This window comes from Cylas formicarius, unplaced genomic scaffold (assembly GCF_029955315.1).
Source record: "Cylas formicarius isolate icCylForm1 unplaced genomic scaffold, icCylForm1.1 PGA_scaffold_10__41_contigs__length_53128322, whole genome shotgun sequence".
In the NCBI taxonomy this organism is placed as follows: domain Eukaryota; kingdom Metazoa; phylum Arthropoda; class Insecta; order Coleoptera; family Brentidae; genus Cylas; species Cylas formicarius.
The window spans coordinates 33,043,960-33,068,195 of NW_026844214.1; the positions used below are offsets into that span (position 1 = coordinate 33,043,960).

General features: G+C 33.0%; 1 protein-coding gene across 1 annotated transcript; it reads left to right on the forward strand.

The window, feature by feature from the left end:
• Positions 1-1,605: 1,605 nt before the first annotated feature.
• On the forward strand, positions 1,606-23,301 carry LOC132698205 (nose resistant to fluoxetine protein 6-like). The gene is made up of 13 exons (XM_060664191.1): positions 1,606-1,663; positions 2,290-2,456; positions 3,133-3,341; positions 3,440-3,525; positions 3,783-3,979; positions 4,924-5,096; positions 5,153-5,321; positions 5,886-6,079; positions 6,137-6,278; positions 6,626-6,800; positions 6,926-7,068; positions 7,129-7,251; positions 23,083-23,301. Exons 1-13 carry the CDS (start codon positions 1,606-1,608, stop codon positions 23,299-23,301), a joined length of 2,055 nt encoding a protein of 684 aa, XP_060520174.1.
• The last annotated feature ends 935 nt before the right edge of the window (positions 23,302-24,236 follow it).

Sequence of the window (24,236 nt, forward strand, 5' to 3'; positions counted from 1 at the left end):
AAGTTGCAAAAGATAAAAAATATATTTTTCTACTCCTTTCTATTAAATTATACACGGATCGAGCGTGCGAAAATTGTCCTCATTTAGGATACTTAGGGCTGCAAGCCACTTGGGCCAACCAAAACTAGTGAGTCAAATTCCGTTTCCACACTTGTCGCATAATCATTATTCAATGATTTTAAACACACATCCGTTTCTATCAGAAATCGCAATTAATTATATTAAACCCGTTATTTGATTGTCCGCCACTGTCGGTTGATTCAATGCAAATTTTAAATTAATGAGCAAATATAAACAGAGTTTCATAAAAAAGCTGATTAAGGGAAATATCGAAACCGAAGCACTGTTTTTAGCTATGAATTAATTTAGTTCAGATCGTGGTTTCGGCACATTTTTAGTTGGTGAATTTTCACCAACCTTGGTAGAATTGATTTGTTTTGTGCTTGTGACGCTAATAAAAAATAAGGTACACACAACATATTATTTCACTTAGTTTGTAGCTGTTTAGTGTATAATTAATTGGACATTTCACTGAAAACAATTACAAATGATAAAGCTGAATGTTACTAGATTAATTTTCTTCTTGTTATTTAGTGTTCGATTTTATTTGGCGAAAATGTTTTTGTACATTATCATTAACTTTAGGCGTCCCACTAAAATGTCTGAAAAACTAAAAAGGGCGTTCTTTAAATTTGAGCCTCAGCCGGTTTAAATGAAAATCCGTTCTGCGGCAAACCACATTGGTATTTCAAATGGAACGTCTACACCATATTAAGCCACAGATTCCGATCAGATTCCGATCATATACAAAACTAATTTCTGCTAACAGCTAATAGGTCCTCCAGTTTTTCAAAAACTGTTCCCATTTTTGTTTTAGGATATTACTACCTAATAAAAGTCAATACTTATATCCGCAATGTTTTCTTCACCATGCAAATGGAGACATGAAATTTATGACAAGAAAATAACTAATAGATGAACTAAAACCGTTGTATAAATTATTCGATATGCAGATACTTTTGTTGCGGCGATTTTTTAAAGCAATTTAATATTTACATTTAGCTTTCATTTTTGGGCGTAAATTATAAATTTCATTTATATAGAGTTTCTAATTTTTGTTTTATTTTCAAAAACTTTAGGGAATCGGCTTGAAGGGTTAATGAAAAGATTTACTTAGAATTTTGCGGAGATCGAGTCGAATTGGTTTGGGGTAGATTTAGGAATGCCATATCTGCTATTTACCTACTGTAAATCAGATTTACAGTTTATATTTTTACTTCGCTCTATAGAACTATTAATATTCGCTCTATACAGAATAAAAATAAGGTGATAAATTGTTAACAGAATATTTCAATATTAGGTTCAAATTAACAACTACTATTTTTGAATTTTGAACTTTGAATATTTTGAAATTGAGTTGGAGTTTTGTATCACATAATAACTAACATTAGTCACCACATTTATTTAAGAAATTTTCTTATTTTCATTTATATTATCACCTTTTTCATCCTATATGGCGATTAAATTATGGAACATCTAATTTCAAGATACTTAATAAAATTTCTGAAATAGATAAACTAATTTATAGGTTGCTAAATCAACGATATGAAAGTCTTGTTAGCCACCTGGTTTGTTTTGGGTGTCGGTGCGTTAAATATTGAAGGTGAGTCGATTTTAAAATTATTGGACTGTTAATGGAAAAAGGGTTTATCCGTAGATAACGATCGGTATCAATTTTCTAAATAAAAATAGTTAGCCGTAGGCATGTCGGCTTTACAGAAGCCCATGACGTCCTTTTCCGGAGCACGAAATAATCATCGCATCTCTTATTGAGGCGTTTCTTTTTTCGTCGTTTACGTTATAAGCAGTAGCATCGCTTATTTTTAAGTATTTTTGTTTTCTCAACCAAATTGTCTTTGGTGAATCCTGGGGCGTTTCTCGATTAGCGCCGACTCTACAAACTGCGATGTTTTTTCTTTGGAGAGTGTTTAGAAATTAACCTTTGTGTGTCGAAATTAAGATGTAACTAGGCACTTAATTAGGTCGTTCTAACTTTTTGAGCTTCTTTGAATTATCAGACGATTCTTGGATAAATTGTAATGGAAGAAAGTCTTTTTTGAATTTTATTGGAAGTAAGTTTTTTTTTTAATTTGGTACACTTTAAATAAAAGGGATTAAAAAGTGTTTCACCTTAACAATTTTTTCAATATTTGTTTGTACGTTTCATCCCATTATCTTATTCAGAAAGGAACTAATTTGAAAATTAGTTATTTTTTAAACATCCTGTAGCAAACGGTTTGTTTATAAACTGCACTTATATTTTAGAGAAATTTCCTCCTATTTATGCAGTAGAAGATTTCAGTCAATGTACAAAAATCCACGAAAACGATTATTGTATATGTCACGTCGAAATAAACGAACCTGTACCCAGACCCCAGTACTGGAATGAAATTGAAGTAAGTTAAATTAATTATTTCCGTCCCATAGTAGTTTTCAGTGACAGTTTCGTGAGAAAAAACTATTGAAGAACAGTTTTTTCTAGATTTTAAGCTAGCCGTTTCATTTCAAAGCATTATAAATTTAGACATTTAGACATCATTTAGTCAAATTAACAAATGGTGGTTGTGTATTGAGGATCATGTTGGTTAAAAGAAGCATTAAGTTACTAAACAATCATTAAAATTATAAAAATATTGGAAAATCAGTTAAGTATGTAAACCAATTCAGGACAAGCTGGGCTTTGCGCGAGTACATTTTTAACTAATAATAATAATTAATTAATTATTAAAGCTGCAATGACTTTTGTCACACAATGATGCCATTTGACACTTTCTGAATAATTCCACTTATTTGCCGATTAAGCTTCGAAATCATTTATTTGCTATTTCAATACTTTGTTGTTTAAAATGAAAATCAATTTCATTGTTCTAACTGGCGTCAAAGAAGCTGCCAATTTTATTTGATAAACCCAAACTTTTTTTGTTCATTTATTTAATGGTTGTCGGCATAAATCCACCCGTACTCCAGAAATCCACCGTGAATAGTTTGTATAATACTTACCTGCTTTGTCGTAATGTCACAGTATTCTAAAACATTGAGTTGCAAGTGGAATACTCGCGATTTTTATTTTAGTTGCGGTCACGCAGCTTCACCCATTTTGACAGAAAGTATTTCGAGCGTGGTATTTGTGTTCCTAAGAAATTGCGGCTAAACTATAACAGATTGAGATATATAGAAAGCAAGCTTGGTGAAGAATTAAAAAGTTTCAATTTGTCAGCCAATGTGCGTGAAGTTATTTGCAAAGAAGAACAGCAGCATTCGTCTTTGGAAAAATATTTTTTGTAAGTAGTTTCAATGTATACTTAGCATAGCTAAGTAAACTCATTATCGCAGTTTGCTACCATAAACATTTTATTGACCCTTTAAATTTTCTGCATAGGTGTGCTATTGTCTTATATTTGATATTTATTGTCTATGCAACAATATATGAAAGAAAATCGGGACCATTAAAGCCAGACAGTAAACGTAAGTAAGTATTTCTTGTAACGATTTTTTCAAATTTGTAATAAATCTGATCAAAAGTGAAATAAAAATGAGATTTTATAAGAACGATTAAAGAAGCGAAATGACAATAAATTAAGTTGGAAAACTCTACCGCTTAATATAAATTATAGAAAAGTTCATATTATTACGCAAAACTTCTTTTGAAAAACTTTGAAAATAGCAGGAAGCTTGTTGACTATTGTTAAAATCTATTTAAAGAATATATTTGTATTTTTTAGTGGATGAGTGGATATTCTGCTTTTCGGTGTCCGCTAACTGGAAAAAGCTGACCCGGTATAAAACTGCAAATAGTGATTTTAATCGGCTACGAGGAATTCAAGCTGTGAGATTTTACAATATGACATTGGTGATATTTTGTCATACTAAACTATCGTGGGCACAACTGTTTGTGTCAAATCCAGAAGCGATAGAGCAAGTAGGTGCTGCCTAGGGAGAAGTAATTTTAATGATCGTTTAACATCCACCGTTTTAAATAAATTAGACACTTTTCTTAATTAGTGTTTTCATGACTCATTGTTAATTTGTAAAATTCGTTTAAATATTTAATGCAAAACCTGATAGGATGTCTCGTTTGCGTATTCATATATAACTACTGTATAAGTTAAAGCGTATATGTTTTAAACTGTGTTCTTAAAATATGGCACATAATTTTCTACAGGATTTTACAATAAAAATTATTAATGACAAAGCAATGTCAATTTAATTATTTGTTTAATCAATAATTTACTTTTAGTTATGACAAATTCAGTTGCTTGCATTTACTAAAGGAGCAAAATTCATTTAAATTAGTGCTAATTTATATGCAAAATCTGATAGGATGTATCAATTTAAGATCCCGTGGGCATATACATATATATTATGACCACTTCAGTTAGAGCCTCTAAGTTTTAAAGTGTGTTCTTAAAATATGGTACATACATTTCTACAGGATTTTACAACAAAAAGACTTAATGACAAAGCAATGTCACTTTAAAGAATTGTGGATTTAGATAATAACTGACTAAGTCGACCAATATAGTAAAATTCAGTTCGTTTTTTTTTAAGTTAGCTAAATAATTTCTATTATAACGCTCAAAATTAGGTTTTAGATGTTGTAACGTGCACATTTTTTATTAAAGAGTTTTAGAAAATTTTGATCTCGGGGATAGTTTTTAAAATAATAGGTAAATCAATTTACGAAGGTTTTAAAATATTGGCCTTTACTTGCCAAAAAGGGCATTTTTTTATAAAACTATTATTGGAATATTCAGTTGGGAAACGTGCAAAAATCAAGTTTGGCCGATTTTCGTCCAATAACATTTATAGATATAGAAGTTTTCTAGCAATTGAATTAATTTGTCATATATTTCTGTTTTTTAGGCTTACCAACACATATTTTTCCAACTCTCAATGGTGCTCGATGTGTTTTTAGTTCAAACATTTTTTGTTGTCTCGTCGTGGCTTCTTACAAACCACGTTTTAGAAATACATGGAGCCAATGGAAGATTCACAGTCAAAGATAGCATGATATTGCTATTAAATAGGGTAGTTAGGTGGTGATGTAATTATTATTATTATACACGAATATATGAGAATTGTACTTTTTTAGATACTTTCCTACCCTACTGTTCATGGTAGTGCTTTTCCGAACTCCTGCAGTCATCCTCAGCACCGGACCGTTAAATTTTGATTTGGTGTATATGAACGCGCGTGCCTGTCGCCATAACTGGTGGGCAACACTGTTCCACACGAGTAATTTATTACACCCACACGAAATCGTAAGTGGATAAATTATCTTATAATATAAAGGATTATTCACAAAATCAATGAAACAGTATTAATTTTGGAATTTATGGAGGTTTGTTATGGTAATTTTTGAAAATTATTTTCATATTGCAGAAAAAGTATTTATTTTATCTAATCGTAGATCACATTTTTTATTCAAATTTTTTGGACAAGGGATCCAGTGCGCTCAAGATAATTTTCAGTCTTTCACTTTATGTTCTTTTTCATAAATATATTACCGGAAGAAAACTGCAAGCGACTTCTCTTGGTCTAATTTTTTTGTATAATGAGTATAATAAAAACAACCGCACTATTTATTTCGTAACTGAAACCGAATAGGAAGTAAAATTATTTTTTTTGACACATACTCTTTTTTTAAATGGTTCACCATTTTTAAACGTAAAAATGAACAAAAAATTACATTTTACACACATTTTTTCTATATAATTGAATTTGACTACCGTATGTTTGTAAAAATATCTAAATATTTTATTCAAAACTGTTTAATTCTAGGTTTCCTTACATACAAAAATTTAGTTAATATTGTGTATTTGTAGTGTAATATGGGAACTTGGTATCTAGCAATCGACACACAGTTTTATATTATCACCATGATAATTTTGTATTTTATACTGAAATGGAAGTTCAATCCGAGGAAAATATTGTTGGTTTTGATCATTTCGACTGTAATCTTCAATGCTGTAATTACATTTTTCAGAAATTTGGATATCATTCTAAGGCTATCGCCGGAGTAGGTATTATTGATTAATAGAATTCCAACATATTTTATTGTTAATTGACATTTCAGAAATACAAAGCGGCACAATTTCTTTCGTATTCCAGAATTAATTTGGCAATATACAAGCTTTTATTTTAACTGGTCGACAAGTTTGGTTGGTATAGGCATGGGGATCCTTTACTTTAGGACAAAGAATTTAAACGAAATAATGGTAAGTGCAACTTTCGCCTATACACATTCAAATTCTATCATTGAAATTGGCTTCTAGTTGCTATGATTTTATTGGTTTTTTATGTATTATTAATGGTACGCAAAGGCTATTTAGCATACACACAAACACATGTAGCCTCACGTAAAAAGTATAATATGAATTCAAAATTGATAAAAACTAATCCTGCTCTTTCCCAGCATCACATTTGGCCGACTTAGTTTAGAATTTTTACTTTTATAATTATTTCAAAATCTTTAACAAACGTTGGGTGACTAGATAACCGCGCGACCGTTGTGAGTATTTTTTTTCATTGCTTTACTTATTATGCTATACACATTTAATTTTAGAAGTACGAAAAATATTATCCATGGGCATTTGCACTGCTACCATTGACCGTTGTTTACGTCGCATCAGTCTCACTGGGTGGAATAAGCGCTGTCCTCCTTGGACCTATTTTAAAACCTCTTTATGCTGTTGGTATTGCTCTAGGTCTGTTGGGATTGTCGAGAAAAACCATTGGAGGTAGATTTGCACATTTACTTACAAGTTTTATTAATGTATCAAATTACACCTTGGTATACTTTTCGTTTATTCGTTCATCGGTTTGGTACAATAATATTATCTAATTACTAATAGTTGTATTTTAGGGTGGATCAAAAATATTTGCGAATGGAAATATGCCGTCATTCTGGGAAACTTTAGTTATTGCACGTACATTTTCCATTTCTCGATTGTATTTGCCAGAGGAGGAGGAGTAAATAGCTTAGTACAAGTAGAATTTTTGTCTTTTGTAAGTTGTTCCTATTTTATTTTTGTACATGATTTTGAACATCAATTAACTATATTTCAGATTAAGTCGGCCATCGCTGATATTATATGCTCGTGGATTATCGGAATCTTCATGGCTGTTGCCTTAGAGCAACCTGCAAATAATATCCAAAAAATGCTGTTACCCCAAATAGAAAAAAAAATGACGAAAACAAAAAGTATTAAAAAAATACATTGAAAATAAATATTATTTGTCACTGTTTGGTTTAATTATTTCCGATATTTTTTTACTTTCAAACTCTATACCTAAAATGTAACACATTTTATAATATTTAACGGTTGATATGATAGAAAATTTATTTTTGAGATCCAATATTTTCACTTGTAAGCTTGAAAATTTTTTGTCTAAACAACAATAAATATGATATTAGAAAGAAAGATAAAGAAATGAAATTAAAAATTTAATTTGACTCAAAACATATTTTTTGAAAATATTTTTCTCAGAACAAACTGACTGGCGTTGGTGCCACAAATAACTGAAAGATATTATATTGTTGCATTTTTGGATACAAAAACTCTTCGGTATCGTCAAAATGAAATGAAACAAAAGGAATTTAAAATTTATTGTACTGCGGTGGCTTTTATTTGATGAAAATCGATTTAACACAATTAAATTGGAACAAAAAATGTTCAGATTTTTACTGTTTCAGTAACTAGTGCCTTTATCACGGTGTTGCTGAAACAGCTGTCATAAATTGTTAAATAACTGTGAAAATCTGAACATTTTTTGTTCTAATTTAATTGTGTTAAAATTTATTTCACTAACATTTTTAATACTAATAATAATAATATCCGTCGATTATTTATACAACATATTACTGCGTTCCGACATCTCGTTTTAACTAACCCCAAGCGAGCGCCATACTCGGCTTTTAAGAAAGGCAGTGAGACGCGGCAAGCAAGCGACCTTTGACTTCACTCCGTCAGCAGCGAACGCCCGAGCTCTTGGAACTGTCGAACACGGACTCGCGACTGACTGGCCGCGCCAGGGTCGTGCTCAACCCATTCGTCTCTCTCGTCGGAATATATTTGAAGATATTTTTTTTTCAACTAATGGCTCAAGGAAAATTACCTAGAAATACCTAGAAAAGGGTTGTATTAAGAAAAACTGATAATAGCATAACTTTTTATTAACAAATTCCTAAAAAATTACTTAAATAATACAAATTGTGAAATATCAGTTATTAATTACCATTAATTATTACTTAATGGTAAATTATTTATATGAAACTTTGAACTCGCACCTACTACATTGCTAAAACGCATGTACTTTCGTTTTAGTTAGGTAGGGAAAAACCAAGTGCCATACTACGTCAGTCCGAAATCAAATAAATAGTGAAAAGCAATATCAAATAATTTTTTACGATCAAAAAAGAAGTTGCAAATGAAGTAGCTTAAATTGTGTCAAATTCGAAATTGTTATACAACTTTTAATAAATGTAATACCCAGCATTTCATAATGAGAAATTTCTATTTATTAAAATGCAAGAAAGTTTGGTAATTAGAAAAGCGAGTAAACTGAACCGGGTCGAGATATAAAGACATAAAGTGCGATGAGGAATATCAGCAAATTATTGCCCACAGTGGCGACATCAAACGAATTCCTCAATCTGTAAATTTAGAGATCGAAATATATAATGGATGTCTAAAAAGCTTGGAAACTGTTGAATATTTCTAGAATTGGACAATTGATCAAAAAATCCAAAATACATTGAATAAAAAAAACCCTCACCAAACGTGACCAGCCTCAACCTCACCACAGCCTCTTTGTCCACGGTGTAAAACTCTTCCAAGGTGCACGTCACCAACGTTTTGCTTTCGTCAATTTTGACTGGCTTTTGCAAACTCCTCTAAGCCATTTGACGCATTTTCTTACACTGTGAGTAATCAGTACAACATCGTAAATCTTAAGGGTCTCACTTAACTTGCGATCTACTCTTTTCTTTATTCGGGAACACGTGCTTTCATTAAATGACAATCGGCAAATTCATTGGACGTAAATTCCATATTGTGAATAAAATAATAACAGGACCGATAAAAATTTAAACTGACACTGCGAATAAAACATCGATGTGCTTGCTATTTCAAATTAGACAGATATCCAAAAAACAAAAAACTGATATATGTATAAATAACAACAACGCTTACAAAAGTGCGAAAAGATACCTTTATTGTGAAAAACTGATGGGTCATTTTTTCATGTAACTTGCAAAATGTAATTAGCACTTGCAGAAAAAATAAGACTTTCAAAATAATAAAAAATTACATATTGATGGCGCCCCCTTCATGTTTTTCACAAAAAATTAATGAAAATGAATGAATAAAAATTTGAATTTAATGCCCTGTATTTCGACTGATATCAAAAAACATATGTGTACGTATGTATCCGTGTACATTTCTTGTCTGAGAAATTGTCTTTTGTTTGCCTTCTCATTTGACTTTTTTTGGATTTGTACACCATTGTGTATATTTAGTATAAAGTAAGATGGTTTGTGGAAAATCATAATGATAACGCAACTTTCTCTCACAATACGTTTTCATCACTGCTTGCATAAGATTACTTGGAGCGAACAAAATATAATCAAAAAAGAGCTTTTAATAAAAATAAAGAAAAAGTATTTCATTTTTAATAATGTCCCTCAGAGCTGGTTTATTATTCTATTGCGTAAGTCACATTTTCAGTTTATGGCTAATAAAACTTAAGAGCGGAACCCTTTCTTTTAGAATCACCGTCGAGGCGAAATGCAAATTTACTTGCTCGTTAATGCTTTTGGCTTGAGAGAAAATGATCTCTTCCAACAGAAGAGGAAAGCTACTTACGAAGACTCGACGACCCCAAAAAAAAAATAGAATGTGAATTAGATTTTAGTTTAGATATTATTGAAATAGTTTGTTTGAACACTCGCGAGAAATGCTTAGATAGAATAACACTTGACAGACAATAGAAATCATGCATGTGAAACAGTTACACTGCATACGATTGCACCAATGATAGCGTTTTGGTTTTGCGAAACAGTTTACAGAAAACTTTTATGGTATAATTATCTGAAACAGGTTTACAACAGTTAAATGGAAGACAGCGCATATTACTGACTTGATCAAAACTGAAACCAAAACTGATAGTAACTAACCTATGCCGGTAGTACAGGAAGTTAGGAAGCAACTATGAATTTTTTTTGAGAAAGCCCATTCAACATGCACATGTGCTGTATTTAAAATCTCGCTTGTAACAAATGGCCCTGCGGCATTCAACAACCAACATGACCGCTGACAGATCGTCAATAAGTTTGGATACTGTATTTTTAAGTTAACCTATGGAAATCGCTGTTCCCAATAATTAAGCAAACCTAAATTAGTACTTTCAGTGCCATTTTTTTATTTACATAAAATTCCGAGCTTTAAAAATCACGTTAAATCAAAGCTTCACTTTCTATATTAGGTCGAATTCTAGCAATAAAACAAGTTTTGTATTATTTGAGAAATTGTGAAAAATTCAGAGGTCGCATATATTCTAAACATGGCAAATAAGTCAGTCATTTTTTTGAATGATTCGGTGATTTAGATTGATAGATAGAAATATTTAAATATACCTTATATATATTGCTAATTTACATTTTTTAATTTGGTAAAGAAACAAAACCAAGATTTTCTTTATGAACTTCTTTGTAGAAATTATGGTCCTAAACTGGAAGTATTATTTTCCTTATCGTCCACTAGTTCAGACCCTAACATAATAAATTGTTTAATATTTCTTTTTTATTACATTGCATGTGCTATTTTTACTTTTCCTTCTATCTGAAATTCTGTACTACCATAATGTACTGCATTTGCTGGACCACCGATTGTTGCTCTATTTCTGAGGATATGTTCGGTAAAGCTTCTGCAGTTTCACAATTAAACAAAAGGAACTCTATCTTGTTGCGCTTGAAGATCAGGAATAAATAATGTGACTTTCTAACAATCGTAGGTTTCACTTTCTGTGATTATTAATGAATTTTTTTTGTGTCTTGTCCATCTCTGACTACTTAACCGACGTATGCTTAATGCTGGTTGGTTGGCAAGTGAAAATATATGGAATTTGTATTTGTACTCATCTTACTGCACAATGCACAACAAGTGCAGTCATAAGGCACTAACCTCGCGGAGGATACGTTTTGTAGCGTCGTCAATTTCTTTATTATTAATTTGCATTTTTGTTATCTTAATTAACAGTCAAATAATATACAGGGTACAATAGCAAGTTTACAACCACAACTGCATTCATACAATACTAACATTAAGTATATTACTAATGTGACTAGCTCTAATCGGCTGGGTAACAAAAAAAAAACTCGGGGATCGCGGGAACCTACGCTTGATTGCAGTTCAATACCCGCCACGACTAGGCACTGTGATCTATAACATAGGTATCGCTAAGATGAGCTAGTTTTAGTTTAGAGTTTTGGTTCTCAGTGCGTTCAATTATTATTTTGGATAAAAATATTTTTTTCCTCTCTACTCTAAAATATCTAATTATGTAATGATCAGGAGTGATTGGTGTCACCTTCGTTAAACACTGCTGCGAGCGACTTTGGGCGTTTCCAGATATTTTAGGTATATTGCACATTGAAATTGTTGTTTTTAACTACAAAAGCTATAATGACTCCTAGTAAAACAATTGACTGTCATTTGACATTTGTCGTTGAGTTTTATATAAAAAAATTGCTACAAATGGCAAATGATTGTATATTTATAATAATTTTTTTTTCCAAGAAACTTCCACAGGCTACTGTAATACTTTTTATAAAACTTCTGGATTCCTCCTACGTCGGTTTTTGTTGAGTCGAACTAGCTTACTTATAGATTGATTATATATTATATATATTATTGATATATAATTTTTTCTAAGAGATGTGGGGCATCAATTTCTTTAAGTTATTGGGAACAGCATTATATCATTTGTAGGAAAACCCAAAGATTCAAAGTGTGGACAGTTTTCATAAAAAATACGAAGGTATTTCGGTTAAAATTAAATGAAGCAATATATAATTATCCTGAATGATTTTGAAATAAGTTGGCCGAACTATAACAGCAAAAAATAAGTCTTACTTTTCTATATAAACATATATCAATAAACGCCCTCTAACGGAGCCACAAACTTTAAAAGGAATGGATCTGAAACGGGGTTTTTATTAATATTTTCGAAACAGGTGGAAAGAACGAAAATTTTAACGTTTTAGTTTGTCAAATATTGATCAGGGGTGTAACTTTTCAGGAGAACGGGCAAAAGAAACTGCAATATTTTTTTTGTGGGTTGGCTTTTACACTTACTCTTTTATAACCAGAAAATATGTATTCTGTTACGGGAAAAAAGCACATTCGAATGATATCGCTGAATAGCCCGTTTTCGAGGCAAATGGATCTCAAAAATACATTAATGCCCATTTTATTTATTTATCAAAATTGACAAGCAGGCCTTGAAACAGAATTGATAACATTGTTATTTTGTTGTGAGTTTGGCATTTATGCAGATTTTTTGGTTATATTGTCATAAAGTTTTTTTTTATTTGGTTTTTTGTAAGTATGGAGCGTTTTTTGAAACAGAGGATTGGCAGATAAAGATGTATATCAACTGAGTCTAACTTTTTCTCGTAACCGAACACAACTTTTCCGATTTTATAGGAATAAAGTCTAAAAGTAAACTGAAAAAAGTTATTTCTTTTCTCTCAACCTCTCTCGGAAATATTAATAAAAAACTATTATCAGTTCATTTCTTTTTAGGCCCGTGATTCCGTTAGGGGCTTATTTTAGACGTAGAATATGCTGTTATAGTTTGGCCCACTCATTTCGGGACACCCTTCACCCTACTATTACCATTATAAAAATTTTATGAAGATAGACATTTTCGGGCGCCCTTAAAAAGAGTCATTCGGTTCAAACAAAAACATGTCAACCCATGGATGAGGTAATATAGATTGAAAGCGGCGTTATCGCTGCTGTCAGTTTCCAGAAAATCTAATTTCGTTAGAATACTATTTCGAATCATTGGAGTCAATTTATCAAAACGTGGTTTAGCTGGTAAACAGCAAAACATTGTGTGGATCGAGATAATGTAACCAGACAAGCGTTTTAAATGATCATCCGACCGCTATGCACATATGTGTTACTGAATGGCCGATGTTTCATCAGAGTTAAATCCAATAAAAAGATGAACGATTAAAGTTCTGGCATATCAGATTAACCGCGGGTTGTGAAGTTTGTTCAACGTTAAGTAAATCACTCGTATTTAGCAACAAAAAAACGTGCCTTTGTAGGTACATGAATATTAATATGGGTGAAACTTATTAACAATGTTGTTTAATTCGAAACTACTGGATTAGTTATAGATTTTACCTATGTTAAATTAATGTAAGTACTCCGCGTGAAAAAACTCTTGGCAACTTATTTTTCCGTTATGCATTATTTATCAGCTCAAATTTTTCTGCAAATTTTTGAAAAAGCTGTAGGTTGTCAATGTCACTATAAAATCTGTGTAACTGGTAACAAATTAATCAAAATGGTTACAGGAAATATAGTGTGGTATATTATACGAGAAGTTCGATGACGCATTTGTTATGAGTTTAATAAAAAAGTGAAGTGGACGAAGTGACGCGACGGTTTAATAAACCAGTGTCTGAAGAGCGTTGAATATTATGTTTTTTCTAATACCGTCACTAAAAAAATTATCATTTTACACATTTAATTGAAAATTTACTTCACTTATGTCAACATCCTTTATGAACACATCGAATCTGTCCCAACCCTTAACAAAAGCATCCGAATAGCATTGGCTCGCGTCATTGTTTAATGATTCTGGCGTTTTAATCTCACACAAATCGGTACTTGTGAGCGATGAGATGTTTTCGGTAGATCTTTAAAACAATGATCTTAGTTTGACATTTGTTAGCTTTGACTCATACACGGATCAAGAGTACGGAAAATGTTCAGTTCCTCGTTTGTTAAACACTCTTGCCTAAGCAAACTCTTGGCTGAAGTGTCCTTAATAAAACTTGTCGAATAATTTAGTATTGATATCAAGCTTCCATTTTTCTTGATTATGACATCGTCTTAGACTCAAATCTCTGAGCTTAAGGTTAATTGGCACTTTTCAATTTGGATGAATTATGTAAAATGGTGGAAATTGTTTCGGTCGAAGTGAATCCTAAAAATAAACCGTGAATTGTATTTTTTATAGTAAATTATTCGATAAACGCCATTTCAGTCACGAGCTTATTTTGACACGAGCGAAGTGAAGCGAAAAAGTATTTTAGAGTAAGTAGTAGAAAAACCTGTCAGGGACTTCGATTATTAATTGGATATTGATAATCCCATTTCGATTAACTGTAACATGTGCTGCATCATCCAACGTCTAATATTTTCAGTTAACTTATTGTAGTTGCATACATAAACATTTTCAACTTTAAATATTATTGTCTGCATTTTATGAAGGTTAAAAGTGCAAGCAGATGTGCGACTATCATTGCAAATAATAATACATGGAAATACAGAAAGACACACTTTTGTCTCTATCAGAAACGTTCGTAGGATTTTTATGTGTAATAAAATTTAAATGACACCCTTAGTCATAAAACCCTCACATAAATTAGCTATCTGATACACCCTCTATTCTTTAGGTTCGATTATTTTAAGTTTATATTCTCCTAAAAAGATCTTTTTTGTATAAGGCTCTTCGAAGAATAGGTCATAAATTCTCATTTTGTATTATTTAAATTCGGCACATTATTGATTTTGGGGCTGTGGTAGCTGATGTCCCAATAATAATTACATTATTTTTTTTGGAATATCCTGAAAGATAAGATAAACAATTCCTAATATAACAAAACCACTTTATTGCACTGATTTGTTGGGTAATTTTGATTCTCTTCTTTCATGCAAAAATTAAACAAACGCGACGCTATATATCGGTTAACATTTTGTCTAAGCAAATAACGACCACCGATCTATGGTTGTATCCGAATTTTTTGCCTGAAATGACTGTGGCAACGATGATTGCAGTGGATTATTCTACACACTAATCAGCGCAAAACGATTGGCCAATTGCGACTTTTAATTGACAAAACCCTCAAAGCATGATCACAAGATAAGAGGAGAACGGAGCTACCGCATTAGATATTACAAGTGAATAAAAGTCAAGTCTGGTAGGTCAATTTTTTTACGAACATAGAAGGTTAACACGTTGGACAAAGTATGGTTAAAGTGAAAAAAAAATTGTCCAAAAATTAAGTAACATTTGGAAACATTGTCAAATCACGTTATGTGTGTCAAAAACGATTTGAGTCATTTGTGCTGATGGGAGTAATCAAATGGTTTCAACTATTCAGTGGAGCCTCGACTACAGAAAATCTCGGGATTAAAGAAATCGCACATTTGCTGGTACAATTTTTTTTCTTTTCGAAAACGTCATTAATTTCATCGCATCGAACTCACTGAAACTTATTAGCTGTTAAATGCATTTACAAACGACTCTTGGTGTTAAAGTTAAGGCGGTCGACGTAATCTCGACACGAGAAACTAAATTACAGGAACGGAGGAAGCGGACAAGAACGCACAAGATAATCTGGAATAATTTTCTCCGCGTTTCGGACCAGCAATCCGCAAAAAGCTGATCGCGGTCAAACAGCTCTCTAATTTCCCAAAAGTAATCACTTTTTACGTTTTAAATCGATTGCCTTTTTGTCACGTGCTTTCGAATGATAAATCATATTACTCGAGGGTGGCGTTTTTTTACCTGAATTCAATCAAAAGCATAATGTAAGTACTGGGTGTTAAAAAAAATCTTATAAGGATGAACGTGTTTTGTTTACACAGAATAGGCCGTTTATTAAGGTATGAAACCTTTTCTCAGAAGCTGTTAAAATTATTAAAAAATTATAGAGATAAAAATTGTTTGTATTCATTTATACTTTTAAGATATTGTAGTATGATATATAAAAGTTGTTTCTCCTTTAACTTTTTTGTTTTAAATAGGACACCATGAATATTAAATAATTTCTGAATTATGCATAATTGGGTATTTTAGAGAAAGGGGAACAAATGTATATTATGGAACAAGTGCGGTAAACCAAATTTGAGTCACAAGTTAATTTGGCACGAGCGGAGCGCGGAGGAGACCCAAAGTTCACCAAACTATACTATACTTTTTTTTACGACCGTTAGTTTTTGACATGACCGTCAGACTTCAAATACGTCAAAATTCAAGCCGTGGGAAATATCTCCGAAAACATCCGATTCGATACTCTAGATCGGGCATTTTAGAGAAGGGAATGGAAAAATAAATGATGTATCAGTATCAATACGTAGGTAATATATTCTGCATTTGTCTCGTGTTGGGTTTTGACCTGATATCACATACGTTTCGACAAACATAAAATGGTCTTAAACGGTCAGACTAGAGATTAGGTACTGCATTTACTAGGGCCGGTTCACAAGTTTCCGACTTAACAATGGCACAAGATATTTTTTCTCATTAAAAAAAAAAAAAATTCTATATCGTCTCCCTGTAACTCTATACATTTTTCCCAGCGATGCTCCAATCTCTCTAACTCGTCCAAATGGTACCCAGCGTTTTTCTCTACAATATAATTGTTCACGAAGGTAATTGCAGTGCGAGCGCACTTTTCAGAAGAGGGGACAAAAAGAAGTTGTTTAAACCGTAATTCGTGGATCTTCGCCATGGCAGCCGCTAAGGTGTGAGACGGCGCGTTGGTTTTCCATCAATTAATGGTGTATAATCCTGTTGTTGTTTTTTTTTTTAAGGTAAGCGATTAAGATGGTTATTCCAAAAAACAGTTGCCATCACTTTCTGAAAACACAGTTTTCGTTTTTTTCGGTTCCCCCTTCGTAGTCCATTGTATTGGCAGTATTTTTGATTCGGGCCTATAATAGTTTATCCGAGTTTCATGTACAGTAATTTATCGAAACTTCTGGATTCCTCCTGCGTCGGTTTTTGCTTAGTCGAAATTGCTGACGTTTCGCCAATCATCCTGTTGGCTTCTTCAGAGCTTGACTGAAACTGGCTCGTATTTTACTCTGTACCTGCTTATATATTGCTTGAGGAGTGAGGGGCGCTAATGAGGGGTATAAACACCGTCTCGCATGACTGATTCCCAAATTGGGGACACGTAGAGACCTGAGTCGCGATTAAGATTGTTAGGTAGATTTCTATATAGATAGATTTCTATATACTCTCGGATTTTTCCTTGGTACATGCAAGAATTCTAGTTTTATCAAATAAAATTTAATGCCCGGTTTCATGAGTGTGTTCCGCAACAGCTGATGAGTTTATTTTTCTTAGTCGTAAGGCTCTTTCCTGTTCTTTGAGCCTAGTTGATATTTTTCTTCCGGTCTCTTCAATGTATTTTTTGCCGCATATGCATGAGCATTCCATGCTGTAAACTCCTGGCGTCTTAAATGGAATTTTGTCTTTGACGGACCGCAGATGTTGAGAGATATTTGGACAAGTGGTAAATCTGGTTTTGACGTTTTATTTCTTTAGAACTTTTGATATATGGTCAGTGATGTTTTGAATGCATGGAAGGACCACAGTGGCAAGTGTAGGATTGCTTTCGGCCTCATAACTATTGGAAGGTTGTGGTGAAGTGTATTTTTTGAAGGAACGTTTAATATCTTTAATGTGTAAATTATTAGACAGAAGAGCAGAGGTAAGGTGTTTTAATTCTGTTTTCAGTGACTCGGGCTGAGATAGTTTTACGGTTCTGTAAACATGAAAGTTGATAACCGATGATTTTTCGGCCGGATGGTGATGTGACCATGCATTAAGCTATCGGTCTGTGTGCGTAGGTTCTCTGTAAACACAATGATCCAATGTTAGGTCTGATTTTCTATTGAAAAGAATATCTAAGAATGGCAGGTTATTATTAGCTTCCAACTCAATGGTAAAACGTATGTTAGGGTGTATCGAGTTTAAATGTCTAAGAAAATCTACTAGGGTTTCTTGATCATGAGGCCAAATAACAAATGTATCATCGACGTAGCTTTTCCATAATTTTGGTTTTAGATGAAAGGTATCGAGGGCTTTCTGCTCAAAGGCTTCCATATATATATTCGCGATGACTGGTGATAGTGGAGAACCCATAGCTGTTCTCGACGTTTGTTCAAAAATTTGACCGTTATAAGAAAAATATGTTCCCGATAAGGAACTTTGGTAAAGAGGGATTTTACGTCTAAACTAACTAGAATATCTTGTTTATCTAATGTAATGCTTTTTAATTGTTCAATGAAGTGAAAGGAATTAAGTACGAAACTGTCAGTTTTCCCTGTAAGGGGTTTTAATAAGGAAGCTAGATATTTTGAATATGTCGGAGAACCAATGCTGCTGACAGTAGGTTCAAGGGATAATCCTGGTTTGTGAATCTTTGGAAGTCCGTAAAGACGAGGAATTTTAGAGTTGTGCGGGGTAACAGATTTTTTCACGGAGTCTGATAGAGAAGAAGCCTTAATAACAGATTTAAGGTTGCGATCCATAGATGGCGTAGGATCTTTTTTAAGTCTGTAAGAATATCTTCAATCTTTTCCTCATATTCATTTGTATTCATGACTACCGTAGCATTTCCTTTATCTGCTTTTAGGATCACGATTTCTGCATTGGATTTTAGAGATTTTAGGGCGATGCAACTAATTTTTCAGTTTCCGAAAGTTGGTGCGATGATACATTTATTACAGTGTTTGGTAGTTTATAAGAGTTTGATGGTTTTCCTAATCAATAAAATCATTTGATTATCTCTATGTAATGCCTAAATCTTCATTTAAAATGTGACAAACACGTTCTTCGAACATTTCCATAACCTGCTTTAATTCGACGGTCCATTATCACCATTTGATATAGCAATATTTTCGTCGGTAGTTTCAGTTTTTAGACGTCCCGAACCTTCATCTCCTAAGCTACAGTAAGAGCTTTAGTAAGTAGTGTCGCCGTCTTCAGGGTGAAGTTTGGAAACTTTCCAAGTTACCCTCGTATTAAATGTCACTCATGTGACATTGAGTAACTGAAGATGCCTATTTCTTATTTAAATCAATTCAGCCAATTTATACATTTCTCAAATTCTACATTATCACGAACATTAATTCGATTTGTATAAATAGATTTTGGAGTCTTAGATTATTTTAGTCGCTACCTTCTATTAGTTTCTAGCAAATGAGAAAACTCCTGTTTGCTTTAATATGGAGGAAAACCTAATCCAAATTTGTTTAGAAGCATCAGACTCAAGTGCATCCTTACTTAGGGCTTCTATCCACTGATCATTTCCGAGATTTCTTCTGCAAATAAATAATGGGAAAACCGCTAGTGTGTTGAAAGAGCTCAAAGGATTTATCAAAGTGCCTCCAATAACCAAAATAATGAATAATGAAGATAGATCGTATTCCAGCGATATCAAATTACAATGGCAAAGTGCACTATCCATTTTATAATTCTGCGGACAGACCGAGTAAACAATAAATAAACTGGACGGAAATTAGGGCAAAATGAGTAGTCCTGCCGCTTCGTGCAAGCGTGACACTCATTTTTCATTTAGAAGTTCTTTTTATCGAAAACAGTAGCGTAGTCACGCTTAATATAACACCTTTTTATTTGAAAGTATGCAGGTAGTGAATTTTACGCTGCAAATTAGGGATTTTTTAAGCATTCTAAGAATAAGAAAAAAATGTAAGAGCCCTTGAATTTTGGCGCCATTAAATAGTGCATTGACGTGATATATTAAACACTTTTAATAATTCTTCAAAAACGTTTGTTTTCTTTAAATCGTCTCTCAGTGGGACCAAAAATAAATTAGAAGAATAAAACAATGAAATACATTGAAAATTAACAATCGGAGCTGTTTGTAGCATGTTTTATTTGAACGGTTATTGCTAGCAATACAATAAGTACGAAACTAAAACTAAATATGAATTAAATTTGTTAAAAATAATGGAAGATGCATAGTTGACAGATATATTTCATTTCAATTTTTATATGCTTCCGTAGGTTAAGAAAATTTGTAATAATGGTGAATTTAACGACCTAATATGTCATTCGAATCGTTGGCTATATATTAGAGGATACAGTAGAGATTCATTAATGGGTTTGGTTAGTTAATTAGACCAACTACCATACCTTCGGTGGTTTATCTGTCTAAACAAAAAAACTACAGGTAGATCTGGATGAATTTCAAAGCACCTTTGCTAAAGAACTTGGCGAATCGTAGTCAAATATGTTGTCAAATATATTGAAATATGCAAAATATATTGCTTTCTTGACTTGCTTTTATGAAATCGGTAGTACTGGTTCGCATTTAATTTAACCTCCAGTCTGAAAAAAAAAAATGTTTCTCATGATTTTGTCGTTGTAGAAATTAAATTTCGATATGCTAGTCTCGTAATATAATGCAGTTTTCCCGATAATTATATTTTATCACACTACAACAGCATACAACTCGTTGGTGAAGATGTTGATCTAATTCAAAATCGATTCCTCAACTTTAGTAATGCCAAATTACCCCCATCAGTCTCTGGTTGTAACCCAACATTTTGTACAGTTACAGCAAACAAAGTAAAATTCTGCAATTAAAGTGTATCTTAAAAGATTGAGGGGCGCCAACGCTCATAAATAGTATTTAATTTAATTTAAATAGGTAAAAGGTTTCTGGGTTGGTGATAACTATGGTACCTGATGCCTGGTTCCCACCAAACGGGCAGGATGAAAACAAAAGACGAATAGTCCAATTAATTAAAAAGTCTATCTCTCTGATTTTCTCTCTTATGTTTGACCGTAAAATGAACAGCAGAAGTAGTGAATTGAATAAGATGCGAGATGAAGATTTATTTCTGCAATGCATTATTTATTGAAAAAGTCAAAATAAACGTCATTACTGGGTAAAATGATATTCGAAAAAAAAATTAACCAAAGCAAAACTAATGTTTAATAAACGGTGCTGGAATGTTACAAACAGATCGAGTTCGTGTTTTTTTTCCAAGTCGTTTAGTCGAATGACAACCCTATTTTTATTAAGTCTCAGGTTCCGGCAACAAACAGCAATTTCTGGAAATTCTCTTATTTTCAGTTTCCATCTGTTACCATGTTGAAAAAATTTTTAGTGCAAAAGATATTGCATAGGAAACTGTGGCTCCAATCAAACACTATATCATTCTTCTCAGATATTTGCATTTATTGCACTTACTTCCCTATTCATTTCCCACTAATCTAGACTATATAAGAGTGGTTACGGACTTTTTTAGCGTTTTGGTTATTCGTATGATTGTAATAAATGACCGTTTGAAAATCTAATTCCAAGTGAGGCAATAAAATTTGTGTTGGCTTTTTAAAACAACTGCGGTCAAATGTGTAAATGGGTGAATTTCGTTAAAATTGTGAAATAAAAAAATATTCATGGTTGTTTGAAGCATTTTAAGATCTTAAAAAAATTCCTTTGGTGAATCATTTGAAAAATTAAGCATGCGTATGAACAGTGCCGTGTTAGGATATACGCACGCCGCTGGCTTCACCACATTTTCATTCGCTTACAATAATACATCATCCTTTCAAAAACACGGTGCGTGTTCCACAGTCAGATTGAATTTGATGGACGCCCTTTACAAGAGGGTTAGATTATGGCTTTTTGTGATAGGTGAGGGAGTTTCTGCTGGAACAAACGATTTGATGAATTCCCTTTTGATCATCGTGGAAATCAAAATTACATTTTTATTGTTCAATGGCTGTAAATCCCAAAAGAACCTTACCCCCGGTTGCTCGCATTTTGCACTTGTGGATTAAATCTGGATTTTTAATTCCCGATTTTGCATCCGCCTTTGAAAAGAGAATATTCGCGTTTAAATTAATTCTTGTGGTGAAAATTGCGCTATTCATTTTTACATTGTTGCGATAAGAGAAATTGCTTAAATTTGGTGTAGATATAACAGTCAAGTCCATGTATTAAAAAGGACATTATATGCCAGAGACCTGACAAGCCCATCATATTCGAAATGGTTGCTACATTTTGCTACTATGCGTAAATATTTTGAGCTATCAGAGGAGACATCAGATGCTTTGGGATTTTTGACATTTGGAATTTGGATGCCGAATTTGGTTGTTTGGTGATTTTGCAATTTTTGCGCCATGAAAAGTGTTTCAGTTCTAAATATTAATGACACAGTAATTTAAAATGTTTGAGGGTGGAATTACCAATTACTGTCGTCTTAACATCAGTTTTCATAGGTATGGTGGTATCACAAACTAATATTGTATTATAAGTTTAAGTTACTTTACGTCCGCGTCCGCAATGGATAGGGCAATGGAAGAAGAAAAAACAAATTTTCTGAAATGTGGTGGTTTTAGGTAGATTTTAAGGTATCCTGGTTTTAGCGTTAAATCTCGACATTTAAAAAAAAACAAACATGTTTCACGGTAGAACTGCCTTGTCCGACTAGCAATCCGTGCTCCCAAAGGGAATTCGTACTAATTAATACAGAAAAACAACCAAGATATATAAAAGAAGCATACAAAATTAGATGCAATGCGAGGTAAAGTGAGGGATGCAAAACAAAAGGAAACGTTCGTGGACCTTTGGTTTATTAATGCTGGCAAATGGACTAGATTTATCACAGCTGAGTCGTGATCCCTACGGAAGATAATAAAATTTAAAAAAAAAGGAAAAATTAATAACTACGCCTATAGGAATCGTCACTTACGCTACGATTGGCAGCCGATTTAAAGTTTAATAAATTATATGACACTAGGAGAAAAACAACACAGAAAACGCTTAAATTTTTTTTCATGGTGCCGCGCGGGATCCGCGCAGATTTTTAGGGATCGTTAAGGACAAGTGGTCCAGGAGCAATGGATCGCTTGTACCAGGAGGGGAAAACAAGTAGGAAGAATAAGAAAAAGAAGAAAAAGAACCTTGCGAAGATTAAATAACTACTTACGCAAAAGCCTATAATCTAGAGGGTTCTTAGAATAAACGTGGTCGAAGATAAAGTTGGCGGAAACGTGCGAGATCAAATGCAGGCACCACAATTTGCTCAAAACAGATCCTCAACAGGAGTAGATTTCTTCCCTGGTAAACCAAAAGAACCTTGGCTCGACCACTGTATACCTTTAGCAACTTTAGCTACTTCTGTAAAAAGAAGTGCAAACCTAGAAGATTGTGGATATCAGCTGTAAATAGGAGTATGTGTGTGAGAGTCAGGAGTAGGCTAAGTTCTATTAGACTTTTCTGGACCATTAAGAAACACAACTTGTTAGTTGTCGAATAAACCTCGCGTAGTGTAGCGCAGACATTAGCAAACTCGGAAGTAAGCTACTCGTCGCCTTTGACTTGGACCCGTTTTCAGACAAGCGAAGCGTAAGTAATTCTCCAAGCAGTTGCGAGCAGCCGTAAACATTACTCGCTGCTTGCCAAGTAATTTGGAAATACTTTGCAAGTTTGCGTAATGAGTAACCGCCTTAAAGGCTTAAAGGGACTTGCCAAGTATTTCGTAAGTACTTGGTAATGTGTGTATGGCAGTTACTCAGAGTATACTTGCAGTTTCAATCGTTTATCGGAAAACGGATCAAAGGCGGCGAGTCGTTTATTTCTGAGTTTGTTTATGCCTGCGCTACACTACGTGACGTTTATTCGACAGGTAACAAGTTGTTGCTTTTGTTAGTGGTCTATAAAAGGTCTATTGCTTATCTGAAGCTTGAAATGGGGTAGGGACTCTCTTATGGTCTATAGGCAGTGGCGCTGCCTTGAAAAAATATGTATCCTTGCCCGTAAAACTCCTGTTTAAAGCTGATATCCACCACCTTCTAAGTTTGCACTTCTTCTATTTTTGAGTAAAAGATAATCACAATTTTCAAAAATATGTAAAGTTGTTAAAAATGTGGTATTTAAACTCTCGTTTATTTTTAAACAAGTACTTTTCCATCTGCTTACACTTCCCGAAACAAACTGAAACTTTCAAGTAGGCATGTTGTGTGTACAATTTATTTGGAGTACTTGCCAAGTATTTTCCAAGTCAAGTAACTTGGTAAATAATTCATTGTTACATTTGTATTAATAAAACCTAAATTAGACAACTAATCAACAGAGTTTGTCGATTTTTTAAAAAGAAGTT

What these genes read in the sequence shown, in the direction of transcription:
- LOC132698205 (XM_060664191.1), top strand. Translation starts at nt 1,606, where the DNA reads ATGAAAGTCTTGTTAGCCACCTGGTTTGTTTTGGGTGTCGGTGCGTTA. An exon ending in ATCCAGAAGCGATAGAGCAA is followed by an intron (nt 3,980 to 4,923) that starts GTAGGTGCTGCC and finishes TCTGTTTTTTAG; the next exon opens with GCTTACCAACACATATTTTT. An exon ending in AGAATTTAAACGAAATAATG is followed by an intron (nt 6,279 to 6,625) that starts GTAAGTGCAACT and finishes ATTTAATTTTAG; the next exon opens with AAGTACGAAAAATATTATCC.